We start from the raw sequence: 26,036 nt of genomic DNA on the forward strand, positions 1-26,036 counted from the left end.
TTGCTTATTTGCAGAAAAAGACATACATGCCTATATAAATAAGAATGATAGAAACAAATTAAATGAGCAGTTTTATGACGTATCATCACATATGATTTACTTCTATACGACTGACAATAAAGCTGCTTTCTAAACATTTTTGGCCTTTCTTCTCTGAAGGCTAGAAAACTACATTTAATGTGTGTCTGTGATTAAAGGTAATGACTTGTAAAAGATCTCATCAGAGACCCACCACCCAACTGGATAAAGACATTAATGAGTCTACTGAGGAATAGAGATGTGGATGGGGCTCAGCGTTTTCAGTTTACTTTCTTGCAAATTGGTCCTAATGATCATATCCTTGTAGCAGCCAATTGTACAAGCCAAATTTCTGCTTTTTGCAGAAATTCCACAATATGCTTTCAAAAACATCAAATGAATCTCCTACCCTATGAGGTAGATCCCATGTCATGCTGTAATCTCCCTACTGTATTTCTCATCTTGACTCCAAATTTCTTTTATCTCCAGATAATTCATGTTCAAATGACATGATGCTTAGCGCTCCTGGAAGTCAGTCCTTTATCATGTTCTTACCCTTCTTCCCTGCAGAATAAGAGGCAAGAACATGGTTAATGTAACATTCTGCTCAAGGCTCAACATCATTGCTCGGTATTATATCTACCTCTTAGGTGAAAGTAGGCTATGAGCTTATCTATTCGTTTCAGTCTTTAAGATAGTAAGAAAGACTTGCTATTGTTTTTCAAGTCTCTCCAAGGCCCAGCATCCTTTTAAGAAAAGGCTGCATCCTTCAGGTATAGAAACAGTATGGGAATTCTTCCCAAATGTTTCGTCTGTAGCTTATGTGCCCAGCAAGATGATGACTTTACAGTACTGTTATTTGAAACTTCAGAAGTAGATGGCGTGTTATCCTATTCAGAACATCACAGTTTCAAAACACAGAAAAATCTAGGTCAGGCTGGCCTCAACTGAAACGACATGTTTCAGTGTTGAATAAACAAAGGGCAGGCTTTTATCCCACTGTAACATAATTGGTGTTGCTTATATCCCATTGTTAGTGCTTATCTACTTGAGATAACAGCCTATGTTCAAGGAGGCTTTCAAGGAGGCGTATTTTTCCCAAGAAATGTGGCACTTCTTTCTAGTTTCTGCTTTCCAATGTTTAATTTTTTTTAAAAAAAGGATTTAATATGCATGCCTGTGCCCTTATTTCAGAGCCTGACATCAGGATGGCAGGATCAGGAGTGAGAGGAAATTTGGCCAAGACTTCAGAAATAGACTTCTCAGGGTTTATTTTATTAGATTCTTTATCCTCATGTAAGCTCTGCATCTCCTTGGAAAGGAATTTATCTGGAGGACTGTAACCATTTTTCACAAGAATCAATGTCAATGTCCTATGCTTAAAGATGCCTGAATTCATACAGTAGAAATGCTAAAGAAATGACTTTGGAGAAACTATGTAGCAACAGTTACAAAAAACTACTTTAAGCCTGGGAAATGAAGAAAGCATTGTGAAGAAATTTAAACTAGCTCTGACCTAAATCCTTGGGATATAAGAGGGAGGGAATGGAAAACATTTCTCTAGGGTCAACAGTTTTGGCCCTCTGCGTGACCTGGCTATTGCATTATGAAGTGTCTCTGTTCTTCCTTTATCTAGAGTACTACACACTAGTCACAATCCCTGCTGGAGCAAGAAGCATTAATGTGTATGAGATGAATGTATCCAACTCCTATATTGCTGTTCGTACTTCCAGTAAAAAGTACCACCTCAATGGTTATTGGACTGTTGACTGGCCTGGGAAATACAAATTTGCTGGGACACTGTTTGTCTATCAAAGACCATATAACCACCCAGAGACATTAAGTGCTTCTGGACCTACAAATGAGAGTATTATAATAGAGGTAAGTGATATTGTCATGGAATGTTGCTCACTGTATCAAAGTAATTAGAATTCCTGAAGGACTCATATTATTTTATCATGTCGACCGAAAAGTCCAATACATGGATAATGCAGGTTAACAAAACCTGATCTCTAGCCTCTCCGTTGTGACTCACCCTGGAACAGTCATAATACAATAGTGGAAAATAACATGTTGAATAAGGAGCACTTGTGGGCCATCTCAAGTCCACAGAGTTTCATAGAGCCAGTTTACTAGCCAGTTCTTCATCTGCTCCAATTGTTGGGACCACTTTTCATAGAGTGGACTTCAGTTTGCTATTTCTTATCAAGAAGTCCAAAATTAAAGAGTACTTCTCAAAAAGTTTTATAAGTAGTTATTCTTTCTTCAACATAATGAAAACTTTGACTGGGTCTGGAGTGGCAATAATCTGAAATATTTCACATGTGTATCTATTTATAGTGTATGTATTTATCTATAATGTATTTAAGGTGTATCTATTTATCTACAAATCTGTTTAACTGGAGCAAAATTTTGAGTTTCGGATAGGTCGAAACTAGACTTTTTTTATTCTTCAAAAGACAGTAATTTTCTTTTTGGCATTGTTTTATGTTACTGAAGAAGGAAATTAAAGGACACTGTTTTGCTTAAGGTATAATAATGCAAAAGAGGAGGGGCTTGGACAGGCTGAGAACTAGATGCTAAAATCAGAGGCTCAAAATGACCCCTGAAATAGTTAGCAGCTTTCCTCTGTTCTAGAGTAATATTCCCCAAATTATTGCCTTTCAGATGTATTAGTTTACAACTCGTGTCATTGCTTTGTGGACTGAGATGAAGGGAGATAGATCTAATCTGAAAATAGGGTGGGAAAATCCCCATGAAGATACATGCTTATATTATCCATTTGAGATGCTGTCACCTAGACTAGTCTGGGTAGCTACCAAAGATTGATAAGATGAACATTACATTGTTAGAGGCCAGAATCTGCATCTGAGCTGTCTATTTATGGGGCAATAATCTGCTACTGCTTGTTCTGTGTAAATATCTGCCACCTGGAGAAGGAAGAGGTGATGTCATGTAAAAGGTAAAAGTCAAAATGACTGTAATCCTTAAAAACTGAAGCTGATTGTTGTCTCAGCACCTTCAATACAGATATTTCTGCTTTTGACCTAAGAGAGCTATGCCTGTCAAACTGTAGCAGGATTTTAAAGTGTTCATTTGCTCTTCTTCAATCTTTCCTTTTAATCCTGTTTTAGATTTTTTAATGTATATGTATGTGTTTGTATCACCTGGATGGATTTATTAGTTAACCATTAATAAATTACATATTGCTAAGGCTGGAATTAAATGCTTAGTAGGCAGCATTCTTGCAGAAAATTTCTGCTGGAAGTATAAAAAGAAAAAAGAATGACAAAAAGCAAACAAGAAAGGGTTTCCTTCACCCTAAGCCCAATTTGTTTTGTGTTGTAATAAAAATCCCTTCCCCTTCCCTCCCTCAAAGCCAAGTAGGAAGTTGCAGTTGACAAATAATGGAATGGGATGAGTTATGTACACACATGCTTTTTCAGTGAAGAAGCACAGCTGGACACACTGGCAGCTGGATATTTATTGTTCCAAGTATTTTATCAGTTTGTTTTTTGTCAATTTTATCTTCCAGAGATCTACTCATTTCATTAAAATGTAGGTCCACTTATGCAATTCTGACCTTTGTAAATTGTAGCAATGTGCATAACTCAGTGCTAATCATTTTTAGATTGTTTGTTCATTCATCTCAATAATTGTACAGTGTTATAGTCAACACTTCAGACAGAATAGAGGTGGATAACCTTTTGCTGTCCAAGAGCTACACTTAATATTGTTTTCCTGACCAAGCATTATCTGATATTGTTTTCCCAGCCTCAGTGATACTTTGGGTGGAGAATGTGACAATTATATAAAAGTGAATGGGGCAGAATTTTCTAAAAAATAATCTTAGAATTATTTAAAATCAAAGCAGAGTATTTGATGTGCCTAAACAAGCATTGCGTGTAACTTTAACAAAGAAAAGTTACAGGTCATACAATGGCCTTGATAATTACTCCACTAGATTTAAAAATAGTCGTGGAAACAACCCTAGAGTCCAGATGCACTGATGAGTTACAACTTATGAGATGGAGCTTCATTTGAACATAGTCTCATCCTATATCGCATTTTAAAAATGATGATCCATATTTTATGATTTCAGGAGCCCTTTCTTCCCCTGAATGTTTGTACATAATTTGGGGGGTGGGTTAAATCTTCAAATCAGCCAGATAAGAGAATTCCCCTTTTTTTAAAATGGTTTGGAGGGTTTTAAATAAATGAATGAAAGTCCTTAATCTGATATCTGTTTTGTAGATAATCAATCCATTTTTTCCATTCAATTAAATATCTTTCCTGCGTATTGTCTTTTAAAAACGCTGAGATTTTAGCCATCTCAGCCAAATTAATAACTTTCAATATCCATTCTTCTATTGTAGGTATCTCTTCTTTCTTCCAGTATTGTCCAATCAACAGTCTTGCTGCTGTTATTAAATTCAGAATCAATTTAGTCTCAATCCCTGTACAATCCGTTATAATTCCCAAAAGGAAAAATTGTGGCAGGAACTTTATCTTCTTCTTCAGTACATTTTGAATAATCCACCAAATTCTTATCCAAAAGACCTTAATTTTCTTGCAAGTCCACCAAATATGAAAATATGTAGCATCATCACAATCACACCTCCAACATTTCGCTTGGATATTAGGATACATACATGATAATTTTTGGGGATCTAAGTGCCATCTATAAAACATCTTATAAAAATTTTCCCTTAAATTCTGTGCTTGTGTAAACTTAACATTTCTAACCCAAATTTTCTCCCATGTTTCCAACATTATTGGTTCCTGAATATTCTGTGCCCATTTTATCATACAATTCTTTACCAAATCCTTTTCCGAATCTATTTCAGGCAACACATTATACAATCTCTTTATATGCTCCTGGGTCTGATTTCTAATTTGCTTCATTAAATTTTCCTCCCTTTGCATTATACCAATTTTTTGATCTTCTTTCCATCTAGCACTTATTTGCCCATATTGAAACCAAGTATAATTCCTCCCTTCTTCATTTAATACCTGTAATGATTTTAATTGCAATCTACCTCCTTCAGCATACAAAAGTTCTTTATAAGTAATCATTTCCTGTTTCTGTTCTATATTTATATTCTCTATTGCATGCCTAGGGCTCGCCCATATAGGAATCTTGTATTCTAATTTATAGGAATATTTTTTCCAGACCCGCAAAAGAGCACTTCTCAAAACATGATTCTTAAAAGCCCTATCCACTTTTTTTTCATAAAATAAGTACGCATGCCATCCATATAACAAGTCATAACCTTCTATATTCAAAATTCTTTCCTCTGTTAAGTTAAACCAGTCACTTATTACTGAAAGGGCTACTGCTTCATAATATAATTTAAAGTTAGGCATTCTTAAACCACCTCTTTCCCGTGAGTCCTGTATTATTTTCATTTTAACCCTCGCCTTTCAATAAATTCAGCCAATGCTTCTGATATAATTTTTCTTAAGTCTTCTCCTCGCTCTTCTTGCATACCACGAATTCTAAGAGCTCCTTCCATAAGTTTATATTGTAATATCACAACCTGATCTTCATTTTGATCCACTTTTTTCTGAACACCTTTCATTTTGTCTTCTAAATGCTTATTTGACTGAGAGATCTGTTGCATTTCCACTTCCAATCCTTCAATTTTTTTACTCAGTCCTTGAACTGCCATAAGAATATCTTCTCTTATTTTTGCATTAAAATTCTCCATCATCTCTTTTTGCCTATCTTCAGAAAGTTTTAATTGTTCTTTCAATATTTCCTCAAGACTTGGTTCAGATCCCCTTCTTCCAGAGGGCTTTAAAGGTTTAGCTGCCATTCTGTCTTCAAAAGAATCAGGAATTCAAACTTAATAACTCTCCTTCCCTCCTTTCAGTATAAAAAAACTCCGTTTGTAACAATCCACAAATAATGCTACTTCATCGTACTAAAAATTTTTACTTTCACTTTCAGACGCCATTTTAAAAGTCAATTAATCAAAGACAAAGAAAGGTTTCAAGTTTCAAAAAGGGAGTCGGTACTTGCCGTGCTGATTCTACATCAAAGATCGAACGCTTGTGAAATTCCCGTCTGCTTAGAATATCAATCAATTTAATAAGTCCTTTAGAGCAGAAGCGACATTCCCATTCCTTTTTCCTGATAAAAACAGGAGCGTGCTGAAGTTGGAGGGAGTGGAATTCGGTGGGGTCATAAATCCAGGAAAATTCGCTCTTGAGAGCAAACCCCCTGTCAGACCTGCCACTTTCCCACAACTCTGATAACCTCTTTCACCCAGAGGTTATGCTAAGCTCAGTGAACAGTGATTTTTTTTCTGTTTCACTGACTTTTACAATCTTCTAACACGGAGTGCTCTGTTAGAGCACCCAGCAGGAGGGTGACGTCACTGGAGCCCTCCTCCCCTGAATGTTTGTACATAATTTGGGGGGTGGGTTAAATCTTCAAATCAGCCAGATAAAAGAATTCCCCTTTTTTTAAAATGGTTTGGAGGGTTTTAAATAAATGAATGAAAGCACTGAAGGAGAAAAGGAGGTATAATTAAAAGAATAATTGAGGGAGAGGGGGAACAATAAAGTAAGAAGCGAAAGTCCAAGGATTCTTCACAATGTTGTTTCCCACCTTTTTCTCCATTCCTGTATGATTTGAACCATTATGGCAAGGGTGTCAAACTTATGTCATCACGGCGGCGTCAACTAACATATTGGGACTTTTTTTCCCTATGCTAAACCGGACGGGGTGGGGCCAGCATGTGATGCATCCAGCCCGTGGCCCATGGGTTTGACACCCCTGCACTATGGAAATTGCCACTTAAATGTGACCTTATTTGAAATTTGTAACTAACCTGGCAGTGTCATCCCAGACTAATTTCAAATATCTTGAGAGTTACCTTGAGGTAAAATGGGCAATCTATAAATTTTATAAATAAATAAATAAAATAATCAGTTAATTAATGAATAAAAAGTAAGGTTTTTTAAATTGCAAAATGCATCACTTACTACCTTCCAATACTTACTCTAAATACTAGGCTGCATCCTTGCAACTATGGGAAAGAAAAATTGTGGTTTCAACATACCATCCGTATTTTAAATAATGTATCTATTGCAGTTGAAAATCAGACAACTGAGAAGACAATAAATCAAATACTTTTATTACGATTATAGATCATATAAATTGGATCAGCGACTCCCATTTTCAAGACATAGGAGGCTTGTTTAATCAAACTTTTTAAGATTCTCTTTATACCTTAATGCCAAAGAATTAAGAATGTGTGTACCTTTAACAGATGTGCAGAATTCATCCTTGCTGAAATTCTTTTGCCAAAAAAGTCAGTGTGGCCCTAGACTGCATCAACAGAGGGATAGTATCAAGATCACATGAAGTATCAGTAATACTTTATACTGCTTTGGAAGACCACACTTAGAATATGGTATCAGTTTTGGTCACTGTGATACAAAAAATAAGTTGAGGCTCTAGTACAGGGGTATTAAATTCAATGCCCAGGGCCCAGATCCAGCCCATGGGGTACATAGATTTGGCCCACAGGGCCACCCTGGAAACAACGAACGGCCGGTCCACAGTGCCTCTGCCAATGAAAACAGAGCTTGGGAGGGCCACACATTGCCTGGCCAGGCTCCGTTTTCAGCCATGACAGCCTCCTTCACCTCTCTGCCAATGAAAATGGAGCTTGAGGAGACCTCACATGGCCCGCCCAGGCTCAGTTTTCAGCTGCGACAGCCTCTTGCAACCCTCTGCCAGTGAAAATGGAGCCCAGGCAAGCTGCACGCGGCCTCCTTGAGCTCGGTTTTTGCTGGCAGAGGGCTGCAGGAGACTGTTGCAGCCAAAAATGGAGCCTTGGTGAGTGATGTCGAGCTGGCCGTGCCCTCCTGCCCCCAGGCCACGCCCCCTTGGCCCCCCGAGGTCAAACACAACCTTGATGCAGCCCTCAATGAAATTGAGTTTGACACCCCTGCTCTAGAAAGACTGCACAAAAGAGCAACAGAAATGATTAGGGGACTAGAGACTAAAACATGTGATGAACAATTGCAGGAAATGATTATGCCTAGTTTCTAATAATAATAATAATAATAATAATAATAATAATAATAATAATAATAATAATAATAATAATAATAATAATAATAATAATAATATTTTAATTTGTATACCGCCCTTCTCCCGAAGGACTCAGGGCGGTTTACAGCCACAGTAAAATACAAAAACATCACATACAATGCTAAAAACAAACATTAAAAAACTTATTCAATTGGCCCCATTTAAAATACAATATCAACCCTATAAAACTAATAAAATTTAAAACCCATAAAATCAATTAAAAATTTTAAAAATTCAAGCCAGTCCAGCAAGACGAAATAAATAAGTTTTAAGTTCGCGGCGAAAGGTCTGAAGGTCAGGTAATTGTCGAAGTCCAGGGGGAAGTTCGTTCCACAGGGTAGGAGCCCCCACAGAGAAGGCCCTCCCCCTGGGGGCCGCCAGTCGACATTGCTTGGCTGACGGCACCCTAAGGAGTCCCTCTCTGTGAGAACGCACCGGTCGCTGGGAGATAAAAGATGGCAGTAGACGGTCCCGTAAATATCCCGGTCCTAAGCCATGGAGCGCTTTGAAGGTAGTCACCAATACCTTGAAGCGCACCCGGAAGACAACAGGCAGCCAGTGCAGTCTGCGCAGGATGGGTGTTACATGGGAGCTCCGAACTGCTCCCTCTATCATCCGCGCAGCTGCATTCTGGACTAACTGGAGTCTCCGGGTGCTCTTCAAGGGGAGCCCCATGTAGAGAGCATTGCAATAGTCCAAGCGAGAGGTAACGAGAGCATGAGTGACCGTGCATAGGGCATCCCGGTCCAGGAAGGGATGCAACTGGCGGATCAGGCGAACCTGATAAAAAGCTCTCCTGGAGACAGTTGTCAAATGGTCTTCGAAAGACAACCGCCCATCCAGGAGAACGCCCAAGTTGCGCACCCTTTCCATCGGGGCCAATGACTCGCCCCCAACAGTCAGCCGCAGCTGCAGCTGACTGTACCGGGGTGCCGGCATCCACAGCCACTCCGTCTTGGAGGGATTAAGCTTGAGCCTGTTCCTCCCCATCCAGACCCGTACGGCTTCCAGACACCAGGACAGTACTTCGATAGCTTCGTTGGGGTGGCCTGGGGTGGAAAAGTACAGCTGCGTATCATCAGCGTACAGTTGGTATCTCACCCCAAAACCACTGATGATCTCGCCCAATGGCTTCATATAGATGTTGAACAGGAGAGGCGAGAGAATCGATCCCTGTGGCACCCCACACATGAGGCGCCTCGGGGTCGATCTCTGCCCCCCTGTCAACACCGTCTGTGTCCGGTCAGAGAGGTAGGAGTAGAACCACCGATAAACGGTGCCTCCCACTCCCAAACCCTCCAACCGGCACAGCAGGATACCATGGTCGATGGTATCGAAAGCCGCTGAGAGGTCTAATAGGACCAGGGCAGAGGAGTAACCCTTATCCCTGGCCCTCCAGAGATCATCCACCAACGCGACCAAAGCCGTCTCCGTACTGTATCCGGGCCGGAAGCCGGACTGGAACGGGTCTAGATAGATGGTTTCATCCAGGTACTGGGGTAATTGACGTGCCACTGCACTCTCTACAACCTTCACCGTAAAACGAAGGTTGGAGACTAGACTGTAATTTCCTAAAACAGCTGGGTCCAGGGAAGGCTTTTTGAGGAGGGGTCTCACCACCGCCTCTTTCAAGGCAGCGGGAAAGACCCCGTCCCGCAAAGAAGCATTTGTAATCCCCAGGAGCCAGCCTCGTGTCACTTCCTGCATGGCCAGCACCAACAAGGAGGGGCACGGGTCCAGTAAACATGTGGTGGCATTCAACCTTCCCAGCAACCTGGTCCATGTCCTCGGGAGTCACAGGGTCAAAACTATCCCAAACAGTCTCAAACTGATATCATGTCAGTCCTAGTGCTTCTAGCAAAGAGAAGCACTAGGACTGACATGATATCAGTCTTCCAATATCTGAGGGGCTGAAGGAGGAAAGCTATTCTCCAAAACACCTCATGGTGGGACAAAAATTAAGGTATGAAAGTTTATTAAAGAGAGACCCAGTGACAGTGAGAACAATTAATCAGTGGAAAGGCTTGCTTCCAGAAGTTGTAGTTGCTCCATCCCTGGAGGGTTTTAACAAGAGATTGGACAGCCATTTGTCTGGAATTGCTTAAGCAGGAAGTTGGACTTGGAGACTTCCTAGGTCCCTTCCAACTCTATTATTCTGTTTCTGGTCATCTTCAGTAACATTTGAATAGTTACTTTATGTAACTAGTTACTTTATGTAATTAGCAGCATAACTAAAAAATGCATGTCTATCTGAAATAAACCTTGAGCTTTGTATTCAGTGCTATTATTATAAGTAAGGAAGTGTCAGTTTTGAAGCAATAAGGTACAGTTGCACTGATAAAGCACTAGGCTACTATTAGGTTTCACAGAGCTTTTATAAGTATAAATAAAAACTAATTGGAAACTTTTTGAATAGCAGTAATTATTTATATTACTGTTAAATACTGTTATTTGCCTTCTCAGTCCAGAAGACTAATGAGCAGAGCCAGTGTGAGCTTGGAGTCTGATTTATTTGACAAACTAAATTGTTGCTGTTGCCTTTTTCCCAAATGTTTGCTTCTCAGGGCAATTCAGAGTCACTCACCTTGCTGGGAAGATGACATGCTGCCAGCTATTTTCTGAGCTTCTTGTTAGTCATTGCACAGACAGCATGTGATGGGCAGGTCCATAAAATGCATGACTAAGTCGTCTGGACATCTGGCAAGGCATATATTATGTAACTATCAAAAATAGCAGAGTCTGCACTGGGAGACTACATTGGGAAAGAGGCTGATAATAGAACTAAAATAAATTGTAGAATAGAATCCTCCCATCTCTGAATGTTAAATAACCACCATTGCCTCACTCACTACTTTGTATTAGTAGATTGATACAAATTTATATCAGTCATGCAAAATGTTATGAAATAAAAAAGTGCATACCCAAAGAAATCTCTAAAGAAGAAGATAAATTTACGCTAAAAGAAATGTTCATAGAAGAGATGAAGGAATGGATGAAAACCCCACAATAGGAGAGAAGTAGACGATAAAAGCTGAGGAGAGTAAGAGTAAGCCTGCCACATGGATTGCCATACCCACCTTAGTACTCCGAGGTGGTTCCCTTCAGGCAAAGTCTCCCTAGTAGCTATTTTCTAAATGCCCTCTTACTATTGAGACAGGTTTGGAGGATAAAAAACAGGGGACTATGAGTGTTTATGTTTAGAGAGGACTTGAACTCAGTGGAGAAGGCACCAAATAATGACAATTGAGTTTCTTCCAGCTGAAGAAGTCAAATACGTTGAGACCTGCTCCGTCCCATCCTTTCTTTATAGAGCATCAGTGGATTCTGTAACTATAATATGGTCATTCCATGCAGTGGGAATCCTTAAAAGACTAAAGACAAGTTTGAGCTGTAGAAGTTGAGTAAGATGGGGAAGTGGAATGGTAATAAATCTTCCCCCCAGCCGATCATCTATTCTATCTCATCCTGAGGCTGTTTACATAAACTTTGTCAAACTATATATAGTGGAATGTAAGTTTAAACACCTTAGTGAAATGGGTCAAACATTCCTTCAGACTAGCAGTGTATGTCAGACCAAACTGCATTTTGCTTTTACAAATTTTATGAGGGTTGATCACTATGTAAACTCTCCTTATATTCTAAGGCATAAAAAATGTACACAGATTTGCAAAAAAAAAAAAAAAACACCTCTAAATTAGAGTCACATCTTCACAGAACAATAAAGCAGTTGCCTACACTGAGCTAAATGCACAAGCTGCCTGAATTAAAACAATGAAACATTTGGTTTAGACAAATAGATAATTTCTATTTGCAAACTTTCTAATCAGATACTCTAAACTTTTATCTAATTCAAATGTAGTCAACAAACTGTTCTCATAATATAAGATCTATCTACTTGAATTCTGCATACTACATTTTGATAGTTAGCTGATTTATAAATTTTTCATTTTATTGCCTTTTTGTGAGTTTGTTGTCTTTTCATCCTTCGGCATTACTTTCCGATATACTTGAGAATTGGCATATGCTCAGATTATCAGTTTCCAATTCATTTTTTCCTTTAAAGTTATCAGAATCATTGATAAAACATCAGCCATTATCAAATCACAAAATCTGTTTTAATTAGTGCTTGTATGTAGATATATGTATTGATGATGTATAAGAATAGGATGAAAAATGTAAACTGAGAGCTGTAATGAACTGCACACATTGTCTGAAAATAAAATTTAAAAACAGAGTAATGGATTAATATGAAACAATCCAGAAATAAAATCAAAACATTTGAATTGGGAGAACTTTCTAAATAATCCCCTTGTTTCCTTTCTCTAAAGACATTGGTCTGAATTATACATCCCTGGGACTGAAAAAGGAAGCTGCACCCCTCTTCTGCTAATATAGAACTAACAACAAGCTAGCTTGTGTAGACACAACTGAGTTTACGTTTTAGTCAAGAAACGTGGATGGAAAAAAGAAAAGGCTGCAGAAAAGAAAGACAACTTTGGAGCAGCAATTAGGAGCAAATGGTATATCATAGTCCCCAGAATTGTTTGTCAAATAGTATGAAATTAGTGAATGCTTAAGGCACAAAGCATTTCTTTGACCTGGGAAATAAAACCATGGGAAGTAGTCATATAAGTGTCCTTATTGTTTGTGTAGGATTGTGTAAGATGGACACAGTGGCTTTAGATAATCAAGAGATGGTTTTTCAAATGTAAGCAGTTGTTCATGATTTTGCGCTTGCCATTTGTGCTGTGTTATATGCAGGTCAAATGGTGACAAAAGAAACTTGCTACAAAGATTTTCAAGTACAAGTCGATGCTTCTTTATGTGACCCCAAGAGCCGACCAGCTACTGGAACTATCCCTTGCAAAATGCCAGCTTGTTTTCCCAGGTAATAAAATGCACAACAAAGTGTGTATTTTCTTAAAAGTATGTGGCATTGCATGTATCCATTCAATGAACTCTGTTCGGAATGTATTTGTAATATGAACTGGCTTCCAGTTTGTTTGCAGGCATGGTTCAAGTCCTGCTCATTACTTATAAGGCTTTCACAAGTGAAGGAATATATGCACTTCTTGGTGTGATAAACTTTGGGAAATCTAGGCTGGAATATATTACCAATAGCAAAACATTTTCTAAATCTTTGGACTGAGCATTCATGCCAAAGCTGGCCATGAAGAGCCTCCATGGCACAGTATTGCAGGCAAAGTCTGCCCAAGCCTGGAGTTCGATCCTGACCAGCTGTTCTGACCTAGGCTTCCTGAGACAGTAAAAAGCACACTATTAGTCCCAAAAACCCTCTTTTTATTTCAAATGTGAATTATGTTCATTCGCAGCCTGTAATGAGTCACAAATAGTTTGTAAAGAATCCAACAGAAGTCGGCCACAGTCCTTTGGGATAAGGCTGATAAGCACCTATCTTTATTTCCCTTGACTCACTGCCAAAGATATAATTGACAATTAGCTTTGCAAGGCCACACGGAGCACAGAGTTAAAACAGGACTTCAAAATTAAAATTGACCAGAACAAAGTTGCTTCCTGCAAAGGCTCACATGCCTTTGCTCCTCCTTTATGTCTTATGGGAGAGGCCAATCATCTCCAAGCCCTACTCCCAAGTTGTCTCTTTTGTCTTAACTGTTCTTGCCTTCTGGCAGCTCTGTGCATGCACGTACTGGGAACAGGCTCCCCCTGTTCCTCTGCCTCACTGATGTCCAACTCTGAAGGCTCTGGAGGCAGCACATAACTTCCAGATGGCTCTGGCCTCCCTCTCTGCCTCTGACACAGAGCCCTCATCCGAGCCTTCCCCAGACTCCAGGACTGGCCCATGTTCCTCCCCAACCTCCTCACTGTCTGACTCTGCTACCAGCTCTGCAGGCCGCCAGTGGACCACAACACCAGCTCAAGTTTGACTCAGTCTTCTATCCTTCTGAGATTGGTAAAATGAGGACCCAGATTGTTGGGGGTAATATGCAAAATAAGTTACCCAAAGAGTGCTGTATGGGGTGGTATTTCTATTTGCTTTCCTGCTTAGGCTGGAACAAACTATTCCTGACTCTGCTGTGGTGCTGTGTGTCCTTTCTGTCTTCTTCCTGCTTGTTGTGTAGTTTCATTTTCTATTATTTGTTTCTGACTGGTGTTTGTTCCCTGAGTCTTAACAACTTGTCCCTCGGCTCTGACCTCAAGTTCAGCTTCGAGTTCCCCATCTTCTCAATCAGCTGATTGCCAATAAGTTGGATAGAACCTTTTCACTTAGGTCACCTAAGCTGTGAGTGAAAACTTAATTGCCCCTTCCCCTGAAGACCCGTTTGCTCTCACTGTTAGCATTTAAATCTGCTATGGGTAACAAATTAGGTTCCAACCTATCTTAAATTTTACTTAGCTCATTAACTCATCTATTGCTATGGTGTCTTATAGCTTTGCATTGCAATTGATGTTATTTATTGATTCTACTGATTAATGCATTTGTTTTCAGTTAACACTCTCTACCTTCTTGCAGTCCCATGCAAGAGTATAATGGTAAAAAATAATTTAGAAGTTAGCGAGGGTGCAGGGGTTGTTCTTTCCCAACTGGATGGATTTTGTAACTCAAACTTTTAATAAAGATTACCGATCATTAATAACCTAATCATCCATGAATAACAAGCAAAGCTGGCTGAGGAACTCTGAGAGTTGAAGTCCACAATTCTTAAAGGGACCAAGGTTGGAGACCCCTGGACTAAAAGTAGGTCATATAGTATAAATGATCCCAGTCATATCATAAACTGGGTGATTTCTCTTGTGTACACTAGGATGGAGGCAGGTACCAAGCCATTCAAGGACATACTATTTCTGATACAGTGTATTATATAATATGCTATGTATCAAATGAAATAGTGGTTTCAGTAAAATCAAATATCAGTTTCTTATGCTTAATTCTCCTGTCCATACAGTCTGATAGATTTGACATCATTCTTTTTTTTTTTTTTTTTTTTGGCAGAGGGGATGGTTTCCACCTCTCCTTTTCTTTGGTAATGAATTAGTCTGGATATAGATTGTTTACCTGCATCCCCTTATAGGAATTGTCTCCTCATTAACTCAATGTAGATCAAGAAATGCCACAGAATTCAAACCAATGAACTAACAGCTATGGAGTGCCAGTTCAAAACTCATGTTAATTTTGGCATTTTGTTGAGAATCTCTAAAGTTATTGTTCCTAAGTTTTATCCTTCTTTCCAAGGTACTATCTAAAATAAGGAAATAATACTTATACTTGTAATGAGGACTGGCACCAGTTTTGGTGCTTCAACAGCCTCCTGTCTTTAGAGGTACCTTGGTTGTACTCCAATAGTGGCAACCAAAGGGTGTTGGTGGTGGAGGGAGGGAAGGAGGGAGGGAATGAGAATCCATGTATAGGTCTTTCTACCTTGTCTTGTGATGCTGAGCATGTATCTTTCCATGGCTCTTTGCACCACTCGTAGTTTTTGTATTGATTGTGAGGTTAATTTCCATGTTTCACTGGCATATGTTAGAATTCCATTCATTTTTTTTAAAAGTCACATCAAGTAGCAACACCTAACCAGTTTTTGCTGATCACAAAAAATAAAATAAAAAAGTATTGTTGAACCTTGAATGGAGGTTCCATCAAGAAATTCTAAGAACGTGAATAAGATTAGGAAATTGAAAGCAAAATAATCCAGAACGAAACTAAAGGCAAGCTATTTTAAGACTACTTGCAAAAAAGGAACACCCCTTTAAGAGGACTTTGTCTTTATAACATATACTAGCTATAATTTGAGCTCCTGTAAGATAAAATGCAGAGTCAGGATTAAGTGTTTTGGTGTAGCATTTTCTCAGACATACAGTTTGGCTCCCTCAGTTCTGGGATTAAAGAAAACTATTAAAATTCTGGTTAACCTTTGGGCTGATGTATCATAAATCTGTTCCCTCTGTTGGTTTAACAGAGTTAACAAGTTAACAAGTTTCTTCTACTTGTTGCATAAGAAGACTTGCTATTTTATTCTTGCTTGTTATTGGTTTTTTATTGTATGTATGTGTGTATAACAGCTCTGAGTAAGAATTTATATACATTCATACATATATATATACATACATATTATACAAATACAAATTTATTTGTGTGTGTGTGTGTGTGTGTGTGTGTGTGTGTGTGTGTGTGTGTAAAACAAATAAACAATTCCAGCTCAGAGCTGTTAGAATTCCTATTTAAGTAACATGTGTCTGTTTAATTTTCAGGCACTCAGACTAGTTGTGAAGACCTTTCTATTTCATTGAGCCTGAATCATCATAGTAAAACAGCTATTTAGTTGCAACACATTCCAGAAATACACAAGCAGTTATTTTATGGTTCCTTATGCAGATATAGTGGGTTACCTCATTTATGTGCTGTCTGTCAAGTTAAAAGAGACATTGCTATACTGTCTGGAACCTCCAGACATCATTTCTATGTTGTGCATAAGATATTTTAGAATTCATGGCCACAAGTTCCCAAGTTGGCTGTTATCCCAGTTTTGAGCATTTAAACTAACTGAGCTAACACATTAAATATTAGATTTACACTAGCTAGGCTTAACCCAGTTATTTAGTTATTGAGCATGCCCCAAAAATGTCTACCATAAACATTTATGTTATGTTCTCCTCATATAATATTACAAGCTGAAGATAGAGTTCCAATTAAATCCATTAATACTGCTGCTGCTGCTGCTGCTGCTGCATGATTGACAGCTCCAAAAACATGCATTCATTCCAGAGCTTTCTTGGGTCACTTCTGTGTTGCCCAGTGTATATTTTGTAGCCTAATTTTAACTATGTTCTTTTAAAAAGTTCAACTTTCTCCTGCCCCCTACTCCACAGGTTGAGGCAAGATTTCATCATGTCTAATTCTTCCTGAGAACTTTCTTTCTTACCGACAGTTATCACCATAGAATCCATCACAGGAAGAGGAACTACTAGAACATCACTCTATCCTAGCTGGACCTGGCTTCAGTGAGGAACTCCTCCATTTCTATTACATGAGGGATTGTAGTAGAAAAGGATGGGAAAACCTTGTTCTGAATGTGTGCATTATAATACATTGCTAATTTTTTAGAAAGTATTTTAATATTTTAGTATTTTAATATCAGCCTTCCATCCTTTATAAGGTAGGTAAAATGAGGACCCAGATTGTTGGGGGCAATAAGTTGACTTTGTATATAATATACAAATGGATGAAGACTATTGCTTGACATAGTGTAAGCCGCCCTGAGTCTTCGGAGAAGGGCGGGATATAAATGCAAATAAAAAAATAAAAAAAATATTGCTCTTCATCTCACAGCAGAAGAGAATTAACTTAATTTAAACGTGTAAAAATGAACTTAATAAATCCATATGCAGCAGTAAAAAGCAAATATGAATACTGTAATAATTAAAACTTTTCAAATGCTTAGCCAAACAAAGTTGAACCCCCCCTCAAAAAATCCAATAAAATGTCAATGCTGGTTGTACCTCAGTAAGGTGGGCAATATGGCAATCGGAGTTTACAATCAAAGCTTCACTGCACTGGCATCACACCCTGTATCAAAGTGGCAGGCCTTAATCATAATGTCACAACCACAATTTTTCCTCTTTTGCCTACCTTCCACCCCTGGTGGGTACTGTTGGGTGAGTTCAATTCCTGGTTCATTAAAAAAACATGCCTGTTCTGATTTCTTGGTGGGGGTGGTTTGTCATTGTGCCTTCTAAGTTGTTTGGAATACCTAGTAGTCTAACCTACTGTCCTGACTATCTCTGATCTTTGAAGAAAAGCTTTCCCTGATTATTTTGAATCTGAGAAAGGCTGAAAGAGAAGAGCTCCTTCAGAAATGTGGAACTTAAGTTATTTAAGGCAATGACAATATGTGGCATGCATCAGCTTCTCTAATTAGAATGTTGTGAGAACATAAATAATTGGGGTCAAACTATATCACTTCTTTAGCAAACTAAGCTAAACCGATGGAAGTCATTCCTAGCCACCAAGGCTACTAAGGTCTCAAATGGCAAAACTAAATCGAGGTATTCTGGGAAAGTTCATCTGCATCTAGAATAGGTTGAAGTCCAAATCTAGATATAAGAATCTCTAATTCAGACAACCCTTATCAGGATTCAGCATTAGTTCATTGTCTGAATTTAGACCATTAAATCTAGCCACTGGTGGGACACCAATGATCAACATATCTGATTTAGAAAAAAGATGAAAATAATTTTCTCAACTTCTTTTCAATGTCCCAATCCTTTAATTCTTTTATCATCTAGCAATTCAGCCAGTTTCTTCATTCTGCAATTTTGTTAATTGAGATTTTTTTAAAAAAAAACTGATCTTAAAATGGTATTACCCTATGTATTTCAGAGTTCTTTTTCTGTATCTTTTATTGCAACCTTGCATTTCTTTTGTTATTAGAGAAGCTTTTCTCTAATAAGTTCCTTGAAGCTGATGACTCTTTTGGATATTTTTCTTGTTGTATACTAGCTGAATATCTATTACTGTGTTTTTCAACAGAGAGAGAGAGACAGACAGAGAGACAGAGACAGAGACAGAGACAGAGAGAGACACACAGAGAGAGAGGGAGAGAGGGAGAGGGAGAGAGGGTGGGAGAGAGAGGGAGGGAGAAAAATTTCTAAAAATGTCTAATTTATCAGGTTGTTTGGCTCTAAGCCAAAATAAACATGTTTTAATTTACTGATACTCCATAGACTTCATAGACGGAAGGAATATCCAAGTATTCCATTGCATTCTCCAGGCCCAGACAGAGCATGGTGCTTTTTCTCTGACTGAATAGAATAGAATAGAATTTTTATTGGCCAAGTGTGATTGGACACACAAGGAATTTGTCTTGGTGCATATGCTCTCAGTGTACATAAAAGAAAAGATACGTTCATCAAGGTACAACATCTACAACACAATTGATGGTCAATATATCAATATAAATCATAAGGATTGCCAGCAACAAGTTATAGTCATACAGTCATAAGTGGAAAGAGATTGGTGATGCTCCATGTTTCTTCCACCACATCAATCTATTCACAGGCTAATCTTAGGATTTCATTAAAAACTAAATAAAATCATGTAGATCCTATTAATTTCAATTCATTTTCTTTCTTTTTTTTAGTAAATATGCACATGGGTTTAGACTTATCATAAAGTCTTATAATTAGAAACTGTTATTAATATAGATCCTAAAAATCACTTACATACAGCACCCTTTTTCCTCTATGTTCAGCATACAGATGTCTCATAGCTTGAATGGCAATTTTTAAGTGAGCATTATTATAATGCTTCTGAAGATTGATGCTAATATTCTGATTGCATGTTAGTATATTCACATACAGTGTATTTAAAACATAGCATTGTGTTTGAATCTTCCTCTATTGAAGAATTTACTAGCATTCCCAAATCGTGTTTTTAAAAAGGATAAAGATGTTGAGATTAATGAAATGAAACAGACAGCCCAGACCTATGGTTTGGATGAAAATACAGATAGCTTTGACTTACAACCATCAGTGAGCCCAAAATTTCTGTTGCTAAATTATTTGTTAAGTGACCATCTTTCTTGCCGTAGTTGCTAAGTGAATCACTGCAGTGTTTAAGTTAGTAACACAGTGGTTAAATGACTCTGGCTTCCCCATTGGCTTTGCTTGTCAGATCACAAAAGGTGATCACATGACCCTGGGACACTGTAACCATCATAAATATGTGTCAGTTGTCAAGGATTTGAATTTTGATCATATGACCATGGGGATGCTGCAATGGTTGTAAATATGAAAAACAGTAATAAGTTATTTTTTCAGTGCCATTGTAGCTTTGAATGGTCACTAAACAAACTGTTGTAATTCGGGGTCTATCTGTGAGGTTTTCTATAGCAACACAAACCCCTTTCTAATGACCTCTTTGATTTAGACCCTCAGTGGAAAACTGTACAATCTGAGGTCACAAGACTGCATGTGAGCCACCAAAGCTGTGACTCCTCAGAGACCCCCAAATATTTTTTTTTAGCAAACTGTAGCTTTAACTACTCTAAAAAAGGGGAAACACTCAATGCATAACTGGTAAGTAATCATGGTGTCGTATTTAGTTTTTATTCTGGCATCAAGCCAAGTATAGGTCTTGAAAGAGAAGCATGCTCCCTTCTCATGTCATGGCTTCTTCTCTACGTAGATAATTTATTTATTTTATTTATTTATTTAATTTTGTCATAACAATATACACAAGCATAACAAGCATAACACAAAAGATTATATAATATATAAACATATATATGAGGAGAAACAAGGTAGTATAAGCATATATATATATAGGGGAAGAAACAATAGGACAGGAACAGTAGGCACATTTGTGCTCTTATGCACGCCCCTTAGAGTCTTCTTAGGAATGTGGTGAGGTCAACAGTGGATAGATTTTTAATAAAACTTTTGGGATTATGAGAAGAGACCATAAAGTCAGGTAATGCATTCCAAGCATAGATAATTCTGTTACAGAAATCGTGTTTTCTGCAATCTAAACTGGTGCGGTTGACATTAAGTTTAAATCTGTTGGTAGCTCTTGTGTTATTGTAGTTGAAACTGAAGTAGTCATTGGCAGGAAGGACATTATAACGGATGATTCTATAAGCTAAAGCCAGGTCCTGTCGAAGGCGACGAAGTTCCAAGTTTTCTAGATCCAGGATATCAAGTCTGGTGGAATAAGGTATTTTATTGGTTACGGAGGAGTGGAGAACTCTTCTCGTAAAATACCTTTGGACATGCTCAACTGTATTGATATCAGATGTATGGTATGGGTTCCAGGCAGGCGAGCAGTAATCAAGAATTGGCCTAGCAAAAGTTTTATATGCTCTGGTCAGTAGTGATATTTAATTGGTGATAAGAATAAGAATTCCTTATGTTGTCCTCATAAATTGCAAGATGTTGTGTGTCTCAACATTTCCCAACATTTTCTAGTCAGTATTAAAGGTAAAAGTGAAGGTTCCCCTCGCATATATGTGCTAGTCGTTCCCGACTCTAGGGGGTGGTGCTCATCTCCATTTCAAAGCCAGAAGAGCCAGCGCTGTCCGAAGACGTCTCCATGGTCATGTGGCCAGATGACTAAATGCCAAAGGTGCACAGAATGCTGTTACCTTCCCACCAAAGGTGGTCCCTATTTTTCTACTTGCATTTTTATGTGCTTTCGAATTGCTAGGTTGGCAGAAGCTGGGACAAGTAAGGGGAGCACACCCCGTTACGTGGCACTAGGGATTCAAACTGTTGAACTGCCGACGTTTCGATCGACCAGTTCAGCATCTTAGCTGCTGAGCCACCGTATCCCCATTAGAAGTCCACTGTTAGAAGGTGGGGGGGAATGCAGGAGTCACATAAAGCTGTATCTAACAGTCCCCATTCTCATCTGAATGTTCCATCAACAATCATTTTAAAAGCATATTTAAAGTGTAATCAAAGATGGATGGGTGGAACAAGGAGAGGGAGTAAGGAAGGATAGCTTTTTTCTTCTGTCTGATATCTATAAATTCTAACAGGTCCAATCCTAGGGTTTAGTTTATTATTGTAGTCCACAAAATACAATGTGTTGATAGGAATTAATAGAGCCTTCACCTGCTTTATCAAGTGCACAGGCAGTTACCCATTAAAGGGTACAAATGAAATAAACTGTTAAAATTAAAAAGGAACTGTGAAGAATCCAAAACTGTTGATGGGAATGTTTTAGATCACTAATTGAGGGCTTGGGTTACTGTTCCAGGAGTCTATCTTTCCATGCTCTTTGCCAATCACCTGTCATCAACCCCCATCTTTTCTATGCCAAGGTTTGATATTGGGCAGTAACTTGGGAAAAGAGCATTCTGGGGATTCTGAAACCTACCCCTAAGGTCAGTAAGTTAAACATCTGTTCAAACAGAAGAACTGGGGAAAATGTGACAGAAATGTATCTTCTATTTTTTTCCGCAATTCATTCTTTTATATAGCAGCAAAAGCAGAATATGAGATGAGACTATTATCGGTAGCAAAGTAAGTCTGAATCCTGGTAAATTTACTTATCAATATATGATGAAAGCCCTGTCAACAGGGTAGTCCTCAACTTACAACAGTTCATTTTGTGACCATTCAAAGTTACAACAGCACTGAAAAAAGTGACTTATGACCGTTTTTCACACTTACAACCGTTGCAGCATCCCCATGGTCATGTGATCAAAATTTGGATGCTTGGCAACTGGCTCATATTTATGATGGTTGCAGTGTCCCTGGGTCATGTGATCACCTTTTGCAACATTTTGATAAGCAAAGTAAATGGGGAAGCCAGATTCACTTAAACGTGTTACTAATTTAGCAACTGCAGTGATTCACTTAATAATTGTGGCAAGAATGGTCATAAAATGGGACAAAACTCACTTAACAAACATCTTCCTTAGCAAAAGAAATGTTGTGCTCAATTGTGGTCATCTGTATTTCTCCTGTAGCAAGATTAGGATGAGGCATAAAGAATATAATCTGTATTTTGTTTCTACGATATTATATTTGAAATCACTAACAGAAAAGCAACAACGTTTCATATTTTAAGAAATATTAAAGGTGCGGGGAAGAAAAATGCCTTGGGTTGTTTTCAGTTAGGAGATGCAATCCCCTTAAAGTCAAGCCTGGCTCTGGAAGGGTGAATGGACACTTTCTTCTGGTTTTCTTGAAAACGATAGAGAAGGGTTTTGCTATTGTCTTTTCTGGAATTGTCTTTTCAAACTCCCAGTGTAACCTATACATACTTTGCATTTTCTGGTCGCCTTCCTCTCACATACTTACCAGGTCCAACCCTGCTTAGCTTTCAGATTAGGCCAGGTTAGCCATTTACTGCCATCTGCTGAGGCATCCTTTCAGTTACTGCACTGCATATAATTATCCAGTGAGCTCATATATAAGAAGAAACTGGTTCAAGGAGGTGTGGCTCTCAGATCATGCTCTTAATTATGTACACGTTGTCATTCGTTGTGGCAAAGTATCTGAACATATTGTGATTGCTGTTATACTATAATTATTGTCAAAAATTTTCCTGCTTGCCCAAAAAGTCTAAATTAAAAAATTGGTGGGGACAAAATGAATGGTTTAAATACATTGATTTCCCTTTGTAGAATCATTGCCATATATTAATTTACAAAATGCATTTCAGAATATCAGATTTATGTTTAGAAAAGTGACAGATTTCCATCATTAAAGAGTAATAATCTGTATCTGCTGTATTCTTTTCTTCTTTTTCGTTCTTCTTTTCCCCCACTCTCCAAATTATATGATGTGCGTATTAAAACAATGGAAATTTAAACACAATCTGAAATAACATTTCAGGTTTCATGAATTTATGGAATATATTGAAAGTGGGTGTCTTTTCCTTACTCTCTTATCATAAGGAAAAAATAAAATACAGGTAGTCCTTGACTTACAATAGTTTGTTTAGTGACCATTCAGTTACAACAGCACTGAAAAAGGTGACTTATCACTGCAACCGTTGCAACATCCCCATGATTATGTGATCAAAATTTGGATGCTGGTATGTATTTATGACAGCTGCAGCAGTACCCCAGGGTCATGTGATCATCTTTTGCAACCTTCTGATCAGCAAAATCAATGGGAAAGCCAGATTCACTTAACAACTCTATTACTAACTTAACAACTGCAGTGAGTCACTGTGGCAAGAAAGGTTCAAAACTCACTTAACAAGTCCCTTGCTTAGAGAGAGAGAAATGTTGGGCTCAATTGCGGTCATAAATCAAGCTCTTAAATGTTTGGAGAAAAGCTGTGGTACAAGTGTGATCCCTACGAATAAATCAAATACTGGGTTAGACAAACTAGTCAGATCTGCAAGTGCAAACTGTGTGTGTGTTTTCTTTAACCCTCTTCTAGCTGGTCTGTTGGGAACTGGAGTGGGTGCAGCTTGACTTGTGGAGGAGGAGAGAGGTTTCGGGATGTTCACTGCATGCAGAGAATTCAATACGAACCAGAAAGGGTATCAGACTCCCTTTGTCAAATCCCTGCCCCAGTCACCAGGGAGCTATGTAACACTCAAAGATGTCCACCAACGTGGAGCACCGGGCCATGGTCTGAGGTACATTAAATTCGCACTTGTATACTTCAGAATTACAGCCAACGGATGAATAAATAACTACATGTATTCCAGGGTAACTTTGATTTCTTGAATAGAATTTGTAATAGACCTTCTGAAACTCATTTTTATCATAATTAATAAGCAGTCACACTTTGGTAGAGTTGACTATCTGTTGTGTCTTGTCCGCTCTCACCGCAGCCGGGGTCTGCTTATCTGCTCCCGAACACGGAGGAATGTATGCCTCCCGGCCCCAGTCCTGGCTCCATGCCCAGACAAGCTGCAGAGGAGGGGGCACCTCCCGGTCCCAGCCCTGGCTCCATGCCCAAGCAGGCTGCAGAGGAGGGAGCATCCCCCGGCCCCAGCCCTGGCTCCATGCCCAGGCAAACGGAGCAGCTAGACCCCTCCCCCTCCTCCACAGCATGTGAGCCTGAGGAAAGTTTACTTCCAACAGCTGATTGGAGTGACCCTCGCATCAGAAGATTGGATAGGCGGAGGCAACAGAAGGAAGGGAGGGGCAGGCCTTAATGAGTGCTGATCATGGAGCCACACCCCATGGCCTATATAAAGGATCTGCTTTCTGGCAGGCTCTGAGTCAGGCAAAGTCGAACTTATCTTGCTGAAGTCACTTTCTGGTCTCCTGCCTGCTCTGAGGACTTTGCTAGGACTTTGGGCAGAGCTGCAGAGGCAAGCCTGATTCGGATTTCCCTGACCCGGCCGTCAGCAGAGGAGTGGGACACGACACTATCAATCTACTCGAAGTGGTTAAAGAGGGGTCTTTTTCCCCCACCGGTATGAGAGAGACAGTTCAGGGAAAGTTATATCAGAAATCATTACTGGAAATGAAGTTTGTCATCAGATATTACACACATCTAAGCCACCTGAAACTTTTAACAGCAATTAAAATATAATACACTTTAGATAAAAATGCACCTATACTCTGCTATGGATTTAATTCCAGTATGTTTTTACTTAAAGTAAGCATTTTTCCAGTTTAAAAGAAATCAGACTAAGAAATAAGAATTAGTTATCATTTATATTTATATACTGTAATATAAATTTAGAAATAATGCAGAAAGGTTCATTGTCCTGATGCCATGCTTGCCCACTTTCCTTCCATATGATGCTGCTGGACTAAACGGGCATTTGATTCTTCTTCAATTCTATTCTACATATTCTGAGGATGTAAGAGTATTCTGCTGGAAAAAGCAAAGTATATAAGATACCCTAAACTGCTACATATTTTATTTACTTCAAATTCTTTTCTCTTATTTTTGAGAAACATTTTGCTATCATGTTCGTTGTCCATTCTACACTCCCAGTGCTCTCGAACTTGTGGTAAAGGCTGGAGGAAAAGAACCATTCTGTGCAAAAGCTTCTCTTCCTCTCGCTGGAATCAAATTCTACCCGACGTTGCTTGTGCCGCAGAACTGAAACCAAAGATGCAAGAAACTTGCCTCCTGAAACGATGCTATAAAAATAAGAAACTTCAGTGGTTTGTGTCCACATGGACAGAGGTGAGAAAACTTTTTTAGAAAAAAAAATACAAATATACAATCTCTTCCATTCATGAGAACATAACTATGGAGTCCTTGGTGCTCTTGAACTTGGTTGTTTCTTGCAGAAATTTCATTACCCAAATAGGTAACAGTTCAGTCCTGAGGTATGCATATTCTCTTCTATTAGAACAGGAATGTATTTTTTGTCTCATATTTGTTTAATTTTTACATCCTGAAAACCCTGTCCAAGGGAGAGGTTTACCCATTAATGCTAAACAACACTCCTATTTCCATCTCTCTATGTGTCAACGTTGCTTGAATCTTTTCATTAACT

At 38.7% G+C, this 26,036-nt stretch overlaps 1 protein-coding gene across 1 annotated transcript; it reads left to right on the forward strand.

The window, feature by feature from the left end:
* The first annotated feature begins 604 nt into the window (after window positions 1-604).
* LOC131194980 (A disintegrin and metalloproteinase with thrombospondin motifs 16-like) lies at window positions 605-25,795 on the forward strand. The gene is made up of 5 exons (XM_058176609.1): window positions 605-674; window positions 1,655-1,939; window positions 12,890-13,016; window positions 24,005-24,206; window positions 25,526-25,795. Exons 1-5 carry the CDS (start codon window positions 605-607, stop codon window positions 25,736-25,738), a joined length of 897 nt encoding a protein of 298 aa, XP_058032592.1. The 3' UTR covers window positions 25,739-25,795.
* The last annotated feature ends 241 nt before the right edge of the window (window positions 25,796-26,036 follow it).

This window comes from Ahaetulla prasina, chromosome 3, assembly GCF_028640845.1.
Source record: "Ahaetulla prasina isolate Xishuangbanna chromosome 3, ASM2864084v1, whole genome shotgun sequence".
Taxonomy (NCBI): Eukaryota; Metazoa; Chordata; class Lepidosauria; order Squamata; family Colubridae; genus Ahaetulla; species Ahaetulla prasina.